This window comes from Panicum virgatum, chromosome 9N (genome assembly GCF_016808335.1).
Source record: "Panicum virgatum strain AP13 chromosome 9N, P.virgatum_v5, whole genome shotgun sequence".
In the NCBI taxonomy this organism is placed as follows: Eukaryota; Viridiplantae; Streptophyta; class Magnoliopsida; order Poales; family Poaceae; genus Panicum; species Panicum virgatum.
In genome coordinates this window covers 12,758,556-12,769,281 of record NC_053153.1, presented here as the reverse complement: position 1 = coordinate 12,769,281, position 10,726 = coordinate 12,758,556, and the positions used below count along the sequence as shown (strand labels likewise).

Genomic DNA, 10,726 nt, shown 5'->3' with positions numbered 1-10,726 from the left:
ATTTTACTCCAAGGTTTTCGAATTCAGAGACAAGGCTGTATAAATGTATCACTTTTTTGAAGGTACCTTTAACTATTGATATTGAAAATTCATGTCGATCGACATATGATGAAGTCTTTTGTACTTTGGTCGTCCTTGGAAATCGGCTGCGTGCCCATACTGTAAAGTGTGCTTTGTCCCGCAGCGCGCTCTCACCACGAACTGGACAAGCATCTTAGACTGTGCAGAGTCGGAGAAGTTGTGAACGACCTTTTTTCCTCCCCTCATGTACCCTTTTTCGGGTTAAAAAAAAAGTGTAGGGGGGGTGGGGGGGGAGAAAAAGGGTCCTCCCCTCATTTACGGCGTGATGTACGGTGCTGAAAGCAATTTCTTTTCGTCACAAAGATAAGGCTGCTCGAGCATGTTAACGTAAATACCCGTCAATCGGGATCTCCTTCACTTCATAGTACATAACCTAAATTGGTGTGTGGTGTGCATAAATATACCAGTCAATTTGATCTACAATTGATAAGAAAAATGTAAACATTAAATTCCGAATTATCAGCTATTGAGCCGATATGGATTATGTCAGCAATCGGCCAGAGGACAGCCGATCTAGCGATGCAAGCTGTGCTTAAAGCAATACAGTTTGGGAACAACACCTAGATTTAGATCCAATCAGCTATGGTGACAATGAGAGCTGATAGAGAAATAGATCTAAGACTGACTCCAACAAAGAAATGCAAAGCCATTTTTGCATCTCGGCGGACACTGTGCCGCACGAAATCCATCTCCAATAGATGAGGCATTGCAGCATACAGTTGCATCGTGAGGAGAGAGGTGTGCTAAAAAATGAATTCCACCTCTCTCCTCCTACGCAAATCCGGAGGCGAGCGGCGGGGCTGGCAGCACGAGCGAGCGCGGCCGACCTCCTCCCCGTGGGGCGGGGCAGCGGCGGCAGGCCGCAGCCGGCGGCGCGCACGCGCGGTGGGGCGGAATGGCGGTGGCGCTCCCTCTTCCCTGGCCGGCCGGCTTCCCCGCCGCCACCCACTCCCTCGCCGACGCTCCTCCCATCCTCCTCCTCCTCCCTCCTCTCTCCGCCGCAACCTCGGCCGGCCTCGAGCTCACCGGCCAAGCGTCTCGAGCTTGAGCTCCGCCGCGACCTCTGCCGCCGGCCCTCACGCGTCTTGAGCTCGAGCTCAGCCAGCTCCGGCGGCATGCGAGGCGAGCAATGGCAGCGCGCAGGCCGAGTGGGATCCGCCAGCTCGACGGCGCGGCGCGGGGTGCTGCCGAGGTGGGCGGCAGGCGGAGGAAGGGCCCGGCGTCGGGGGCGGAGCAGCGGTGGCAGCGCGGCGTCGGGGGCGGAGCGACGGGGAAATGTGATTGCTGTTAGAGACATCGCGATGAGAAGGAAAGACAAAACAATGTGTATGCGAGTCAAAGGTGGATTTGCATCTAGAAAATAGCTCTCCTTGTTGGAGTGCGTCTAAGCTGGATAACTTGTGGTAAAAATTTATACAAGCAAGATTAAGCAGATTAACCTAGCGATGCGAGCTGCGTTTAAAGCAACACAACTTGGGAACAACGCCGAGATTTAAATCCAATCAGCTATGGTGATAAAATCACAATGAGAACTGACAGAGAAATAGATCTAACCTGGATAACTTGTGATAAAAAATTTAAACAAGCTAGATTAAGCGGATTAACCTAACAAGAACTAAACGATTACCGATAATTGGTGATAAAAGCTAAAAGCAAACTAGACTAAGCGGATTAATCTAACAAAACGATAGCTATTATCGATAACTTATGAATAAATTAATCTAGGTAAAAGCGGTGCACCGTAAACCTAAGATCTAAGATATTTGATAACTTGAGCGCTGTAAACAGAGGAAAAAACGATGCGCTATCAACTTAGACCTATCTACGCAACTCAACTCGGAACTTACCAAAAAATTGGAGATCAAAGCCGATGCAGCCCTGCTTATTAGGAAGAACTCATAAAAAAAATCTACTTCAACTAAGTTTAGGCGAAGTCGCCGAAAAAAAGGTAGATGCGTAATGTAAATTTTTGATTGGATGTGGTTGATCAAGTTTACAGAACCCGTAGGTATGATATTTATAACCTAAGCTTAAGATTTTTTGTCGATTACCGTGGAGTACAAACTTGACTTACAAGAAAAATCTATATCTATCTATACTATAAAAATTGAAATAATTGAAAATATTTCTCACTAAGATTAGGCCCACCGTACCCCTCACGAAGACCCCACTTGTCGGGTCAAAAGGCTTGACGAAATGAAGGGGGAGATTGGTTTCGTCAATGTTTTCCACCAAAATCTTACTCCCTACATTCCAAATTATAAGTCATTTGGCTTTTTTGACACCAAGTTTGATCACTCGTCTTATTCAAAAAATTTATGCAAACATAGTCAAATTTAAACCATTCTTCAAGAACTTGTATTAATAAAGCAAGGCACAACAAAAGAAGTGATGTTTTGCACAAATTTTTGAATAAGACAAGTGTCAAACTTGGAGTTGAAAAAGTCAAACGACCTACAATTTGGAACGGATGGAGTATTACTTTTTGCACTAGCAATTTTCTATACCCACCTCTTGTACCTACATATTACTTTCCTTTAGCATACACATAATTTCCTTTGCACATACATTGACCCATAATTCACGTCATTTTTTTGGAAGGATAATAATTGACATCATTGTTTAATTATGAAAAAAAAGAAAGACATGTATTAACATATTACTTTCTTTTAGTATACACATACTTTCCTTTGCGCATTAACCCATAATTGACATCATTGTTTATGGAAGGAAAAAAAAAAGACGTGTATTATTTTTAGAAAAAAAATAAATGGCATTGCTGCTTGATGGTTTTGAAAGGATATTAATTGACATCATTGTAGTTTTATGGAAGGAAAAGCAAGATGTGTATTATTTTTGAAAAGAAAATAAATAACTCCATTGCTTGATGGAAGAAAAATTAAATACGTGCCACAGTATGTCTTCTCTATATACTACAAAAAAGAACGATTCGGAGGAAAAAAGAAAAAGTCTACATAACCCCTCAACTATTGGACCTGGACTACTTAACCCCCCAAACTACAAAACCATTTATTCTACCCCTGAACTTTTTAAAACCGGACAAATAACCCCCCCAAGGCGGTTTTTGAGGGTGGTTTTGTCTTTTTTTCTTTTTTATTTATTTCAGCTGAATCTTTGAAGAATCATAAAAAATCATAGAAAAATCCAAAAATTGAAAATCCAATTTTGTTGGACTCTATGAGTAAATCTGCACCGTGAACATATAATATGGTATGCTTTATTACATATTTTGTTGTAGAATTAGATATATATTTTTTCCAATTAATGGAAATAATTCATATATGCAATTTTCATTGTCCAATTGTAGTGAAATTTTTATGGTGGGATAATTATTTTATGCTTGAACATTAGTAAAAAGTTTATACTCATTAGATCATGTATAATTTAGTTATAGATTTATTTAAATTTAACCAGCATGAACATAAGTAAATTTATAACAAAGGTATACATGATCCAATGAGTATGAATTTTTTTACTAAAGTTCAAGCATACAATAGTTAGCCCTCCATAAAATTTGACCACAATTGGACCATGGAAATTGCAGCTATGAATTATTCTATTTAATTATAGAAAAAATATATATCTAAATCTACAATAAAAACTTTGTATGAAAGCAAACCATATTATATGTTTATTGTGTAGATCTACTCATGTAGAGTCCGACAAAATTTGATTTTCAATTTTTGGATTTCTATGTGATTTGTTATGATTTTTAAAAAATTTAGCTGAAATAAATAAAAAAGACAAAGACAAAACCACCCTCCAAAACCGCCTTGGGGGGTTATTTGTCCGGTTTTAGAAAGTTCAGGGGTAGAATAACCGGTTTTGTAATTCGGGGGTTAAGTAGTCCAGGTTTAATAGTTGAAGGAGTTATTTAGACTTTTTCTGAGAAAAAACTTTGGTGCGACCCTGACCTCTATCTGCCGTGGCTCTGCCGTCCGACCTCTAAGGCTATGTTTAGTTGCAAAATCTCTCCCTCCAAACTTCACTATTCATCTATCACATCAAATCTTTTGCTCATGCATGGAGTACTAAATGTAGATAAATAAAAAAATTAATTGCATAGTTTTGATGTACGTTGTGAGACGAATTTTTTGAGCCTAGTTCGCCTATAATAGAACAATATTTACCACAAACAAACGAAAAGTGCTACAGTACCTTTTTACCAATTTTTTGCGGATCTAAACACACAGTAACTGCCGTGGCTCTGCCGTCCGATCCAAACATCGCTCCGTGCGATTCCAGCGGCACCGTCCCCATCTCACGCCATCCCCACGATCCCACCCCTCCCACGTCGCACGCCATCTCCGCGCGCGACGTGGCGCTCCCCCGCGATCTCGTCACGCTGCCCTCCTCGCGATCTCGTCACGCTGCCCTCCTCCGCGATCCCATCGCTCTGCCTGCCGGCGTCCTCGTCGGCGCCGCCGCCACCGATCCGGGCGAACGCGCCGCCGCTCCCCATCCCCGTCCACAGACCGCAACGGCCGCTGCGCCGCCCCCGGCGTCGTTGATCCGCGCCGCCGGGCACTCCGTCCCCGTCCACTGTACGCAACGGCCGCTGTGCCACCCCCGGCGTCGCCGATCCGCGCCGCCAGCCACTCCGCCTCTGCACCACCCCCTCCCCACGTCGTGGCGCCGCTGTCACGGGCGCTCCGTCCCCGGCCGCCGTCCGCAGCGGCCACTGCGCCGCCCCCGGCGTCGCCGATCCGCACCGCCGACGGAGGAGGGCAACGTCTACTTCACTGACTCCCAACATCCACTACCACAGACTGTCCGTGATGACATGCCCTCTCCTCTGCTTCGGGTAGCTGTTATCTCAGTACCTTGGGTTAGTATACTTGTTTATCGTGACTGCTATTAATTGATATGCCAGTAGACACTATGCTATGATCTGTTTGATCCCATGATCACCGTGCACTGAAAATCACATTTCACAAGCACAATCACATGCTTTCCTACAAAACAACGAGGAAACTTTAGTAACCAATGTAAAATAGAAAAAATGGGTCATTTGCTTCTAGGTGAGAGCCAACAGTGAGGTCGAGGAGAAGATGGGAACCTCGAAATAGGGTCTGTCTTGATGCCGTTCATCCAGTGGCGGAGCCACCCATACCGCACGGTGGGGCAGCTGCCCCAGCTAGCCATCGGGAACCGCCTGCCGTGCCCGTCTGCCGCGCCCCGCCGGCCGCCGGAAACCCGCCTGCCGTGCCCGTCTGCCCCGCCCCGCCGGCGGCCCACTGCCGGCCTGCCCCACCTAAATTTTTTTGCTGGCTCCGCCTCTGCGTTCATCACTGTCTTTGACCTCGCACAGGTGTCTTAGCTGACATGGTTTGCTGGAAAACACACTATTGCATGAGTCTCTGAGAGTATCGGTGGTCTAAATACTTTGGTCTTGGAGCAACCTAGAGCTATTTGGCACAGCAGCTCCTTTTAGTAGCTTGTAGCAACCTGGAGCTATTTGGCATTGTAGCTCCTCTTACTAGCAATGTAATCATGAATGGCAACATTTGAGATGGAATATGCAAGATGAAAAATAAAACTCTACTGCAAATCATGAAAAGATGGCCATTGCACAGCTACAGCTATGTGCACTGGAATAGTACAGTTAGGTGTTGAACGGTGTTGCAGAAGATTAAATTGCTTATCTTCACATGAATCTGTCCTTTTATTTTCTTTTTAGTGGTCGCAATAGTTACACTTCTGAATAGAGTTCTTATTGCATCGACATTCTTGTAGTCGTATTACCCAAGCTTCATGAAAAGAGTTCTAGCATCCTATTAAATTGAATGAGATGATATATTTGTGAGGCATTAGTAAGATGAGTCATACGTATCTTCATTCAAGATAATGAAACAACCAAACAAAATTTGATTATATGGTAAAGTGGGAAGTTTAGTGTAGTTGAAATTATATCTCTTATATAGCAATTTGGAGATTTTTTTTATATATCCAATTCATGGTTGTGATCATTAATTGAAGTAAGCATTATTTGCTTTATGCTATACTGAAAGATTGTTACATATATTATTATACTAATTGTATTATTTCGAATTTGGATTATATATGGTTACCAAAGTATCATAGATGACTCTGGTGAAAAAATACAGGGTGGTACTCCACTTGCACTTGTGTTTGAAATTTCAGTTCACTATACATAGTTCTCATTAACACACTGTGTAGGTACTGAAACAGCCATTGCATACTTATAAAAACATCAGAAAATTGAATTGAATATGTTGCAGGTTTTCCAAGGCATTCGAGGAGGCCGAGAGCAGAGGGTTTGTAGCTGCCCGTGTTCTTGAAACAGACTGACCTAAAGATTCAATTCTTTGGTAGGTTGTATGATGTTTGTTGATCTGGTATCTTAGTTATGAACCCGTAGCATAATAGCTTGACCTGGTTACTTTGATTGTGAACCCAAGAAATTCAGACGCTCGGTAATGTGCCAAGTAATGTTTTCCTAACCAGGGGTGTAATCATTGCAGAAACGTGATTGGTCGGTGCTGAGTATAAACAATGGCACAGTCAGGAAGAACTCCCTTTGCTGATATATCAAACGCTATTGGTACAAGTGAATCGTATTTCTATATGATTGTGTTTTCCATGCTCTGTGCAATGTCATTGTGCCGTGACTTATGGTTCCTCTTGCAGATACTAAAGATGCTTCCAATACGACTCCAGTTTCCCTTGAACAAATAGAACGGAATAGGCAACGAGAAAGGGAGCGGTATGCTGGGATGTCTGCTGAACAAAAAGAGGAAAAGAACATGAAGCGTCGTGAAGCACGTTTGATGAAGAAAAGCGTACCAACCCAGTGTAATGAAAACATACATCCGAGCGTACAGAATGAAATATTGGCAACAGGTCTCCCTTCATACATCGATCTATTATGCAATCCTTTATATGACATTCACTGATTCATTAATTAGAATTCGTTATACATTTTCTTGCATATTAGTTGGCTTTGGACATCAATATGTTAATTTTTTGGGAGACAAAATTTGTACTTGGATAGATACATAAGGGTGGATGGCGTGTAATGACTTTCTTATATTGAATATTTACGTGTGATCTATTTGCACGCCTTATCTTTTATCACCCGTAGCAACGTACAGGCACGATCCTAGTAAACTTTCTAAATAGACCCTGACACTATAACTTGCCAATGTCATCTACCAGCCCAATTCCACTCCACAAGCTAGGACGCCTTTTCGGCCCATGGGCCCAATATGCTTCACGTTTTCTTCTGCTTCCAGCGTCGGCCTGCTTCCATCAGCTGCACGCTCCACACCTTCACATTGACACGTTCCAGAAAACGTGTCAACAGAACACACAATTATTGCTCACAACCATGCTATTAGACATATACAGCGCACAAAGTTCTGCTAAGATCTTGTTTGACCATACAAATGCCTGCATGAACATGCAATCTTGCTCACATCCGTTCTGGTGGAACAATAACTTATTACCAAGACTTAACACAGATTTTGGCACGATTTTAATTTTACTAATTTTTTCTAGGCATAGTCCAAGAGAAACTACGCTGCAGTTTGTCGTTGTCAAGAACGTTATTCTCCGCTCAAACTAAATGGTACGCCCATTTAATTCCAACACCAAATTTGTTGTCATCGTTCATGCAACTAACTTGATATGAAGATCACTTGCCGATTTGATATCTTTACGGCCATGTACTGTGTCGATGGCCATGAGGAGTTGATGAGCTCTACCATCACAACGGAAAAAAAGATTATTTTGACTGCATGCACAGCTGGTGGTAGTATGATTCCCCCTCTCTGAAACCATATATACAACCACAAGCTACCTTGCTTCTTCCTCCACTACTCACTAGCAAGTAGCAAGGCTAACTCTGTCTCACACATGTCTACTCAGTGCTTGCCTTTCCTCCGTCCCCGGCCCGCCCGGGGCACTGCAGCGGTGGTGGCCGCGCCCCTCCTCATTCTAGTGCTGGCGGTAGCATCCACGGTGTTCCTCGCCGAGGCGGGGTACCACTACTGGAAAATATACTTATTGTACCTGTTGTTGAGGCTTTGGGTACCGGTTTTTCAAACCGGTACTCCGTAGCGGAGACCAAAAGTCTGGTCGTTACACATCGGGTAAAACAATCGGTGCCTAAGTCTCTCATCAAACAAATAAAACAATCGGTGCTTAAGGCTCTCGTCAAACAAAAATATTAATGCGGTGTAATTAGGATTCGAACCAGCGATCTCATGCTTCGCACGTACCTCTCTTACCATCTCATCTACACCACATGTGATAGAAAGAGAGATATTTTTTTTGAAATAGCCTGTGAAGGACCCTAAGGTACCTGTTGCAACACCAACTGGTACCTAAGACTCATTCATAGGGACCGGTTGGTGGTACCACCCGGTACCTATGGAAAAGTTACCACCCGGTACCTATAGAGAGCCTTAGGTACCGGTTAACCTAAGGCTCATCTATAGATTCCATCGATCCCAAAACTAGTATAGATATCGGTTCATTTTCGTTCCGGTATTTTTGAGTGGACCTTTGTCGTGTTTTTAGTAGTGTACGAAGCCATCGACGTCCACCTAGCTTTTTACAACCTGTGCACCCGGCCACACAGGGAGCTGTTCGACGCGCTCCGCCGCACGTTGTGCGACAACCCGCCGATACTGGAGTTCGAGGGCCACAGGTACCTATCCATCAAGGACGCCGAGGACGGAACCCCGCCGGCGAGAACCATAAAGCTCCACCTCGCCGGCTGCTCCGACGAGGACCGCGTCACGCTGGCGCTCTCGGACGCCGACGCCGGCGTGATGGCCTTCGCCGACGGCGCCGGGCTCTGGCACGCGTTCCCCGGCTTCGAGCCATTCTTCCCCAACTCGACCACGCTCCCCTTCAACGCCTCATACGACCACCTCATCGGCGGCCACCAGAACCTCCCCGCGGTGCCTCTGGGGAGGGCGTCGGCGCTGGAGGCGATCCGGGCGCTCTCCCGCCCGGGCGCGACCCCGGAGCCCGGCGCCGAGGCAGCGGCGCTGGTCAGGCTTTTGATGGTCATGACGTCGGAGTCGCTGCGGTGGAAGCCGATCCGCGAGGCGTTCAGCGGGGATTGGGAGAGCGAGACCTTCATCACCACGGAGCAGGCTGAGCTCGTGCCGCGCTGGGTGGACCTGTCGTACCTCGTGTTTCGGTGGGAGGCGACTGGCGCGTGAGGAGAAGGCGTGGAGGGCATGGGCTCGAGAAGATCGGCGTCCATAATGCGGTCCGAGTTTTGCTAATTAGCGGGCGGGAGGGATTCGAGCGATCGATTTCCGACATTAGCGTACTTTCCTTTTCGGGTAATAGAGCACGCGTGCCCGGATGTGTTTATACTACTCCCTCCGTCCCACAATCTAAGCACTTGAAGCATTCAAAAGCAAAAAATAACAGTGTGGTAAAATGACGCATGTGCCCCTGAGCTGATTCGTGAGATACAAAACGCAATCATGAGTGGCCAAATAAAAAAGTACAGGTACTAGTACATTCCACCACTCACTACAGCTTTTCACGCGAGCGCCAAAATGCAAGCGGGAAGTTCAAACCACCCAAAAGCCAACCGAAAGCAGCAGCAGTACATAAGACCCTCTTTGGACCACAACATCCAGAAGCACCAAAGCAACTCTACACTTCCAGCAAATCCACAACTCCATGGTTGTGGACCTCAACCTTCCACCAGCTGAAGATGAAGAAGATGACCCTTTTGGAGGTTTACCTCACTGCCAAGACTATGGCTGTGGAACTCTACACTTCCAGCAAATCCACGACTCCATGGCTGTGGACCTCAACCTTCCTCCAGCTGAAGAAGATGACCCTTTTGGAGGTTTACCTCACGGCCAGGACCACCCACCTCTTGGTAGAGGCCACTCCATGAGAGATGCTTATGGAGCACCTTCTTTTGACCTCAACATGGTGGCATATGAATTAGGTTAGAGAATTTGTTGGATCACAGCATAGAGTTTTCATGCATACATACACTTTGGATGCTTTGCTTATGGGTTTTACCTGAGTTTTCTCACTCTTCCATATACAGTAGATGAAGTGGATGGGTACAATGCACCTGCAACAGAAGCAAACTTTGAATCAAACATTGATTTTCAGGAAGAGGTGGAAGGTACAGTATGTGCAAGGTTAAGAGTACTTTTGAACTAATGATGGCATTCAGGTTTTGTCTTACATTGCTTTTTACTGCTACTGCGTAGATGAGGACGCCGATGTGTATGCTGTCGATTTTCATGTCAGATTTGCCGAAGGACCACCACAATAGTAGCCAATTTGTTTAATGTTAATAGGTGCTGTGTGCAATCCATATGGAGGACGGCAAAGAAGTGCCTTGCTGAAGGTGTGCCGGTTGATGTATCATGCAAAAGGAAAAAAAATTGTGGTCGCAAAAAGGTTGCCATTGATATGTCTAGAATTGCAACAATACCTTTGGATAAAAGGACCACTCTTAGGGCTCTAGCTCATGAACTAGGTGTCACAAGATCCACACTGCACCGCTGGTTCACACAAGGCAAGTTACCTCGACACTCAAACACTCTCAAGCCATATTTGCGAGATGACAACAAGAAGGCACGGCTGCAATATTGTGTATCCATGATAG

The 10,726-nt window shown here is 45.1% G+C and overlaps 1 protein-coding gene across 1 annotated transcript; it reads left to right on the top strand.

Moving 5' to 3' along the window:
• Positions 1-7,980: 7,980 nt before the first annotated feature.
• Positions 7,981-9,299, top strand: LOC120688717. Its single transcript, XM_039971103.1, has 2 exons — positions 7,981-8,132; positions 8,708-9,299. Exons 1-2 carry the CDS (start codon positions 7,981-7,983, stop codon positions 9,297-9,299), a joined length of 744 nt encoding a protein of 247 aa, XP_039827037.1.
• Positions 9,300-10,726: the final 1,427 nt, after the last annotated feature.

What these genes read in the sequence shown, in the direction of transcription:
- LOC120688717 (XM_039971103.1), top strand. Translation starts at nt 7,981, where the DNA reads ATGTCTACTCAGTGCTTGCCTTTCCTCCGTCCCCGGCCCGCCCGGGGC. An exon ending in TACTGGAAAATATACTTATT is followed by an intron (nt 8,133 to 8,707) that starts GTACCTGTTGTT and finishes CCGGCCACACAG; the next exon opens with GGAGCTGTTCGACGCGCTCC.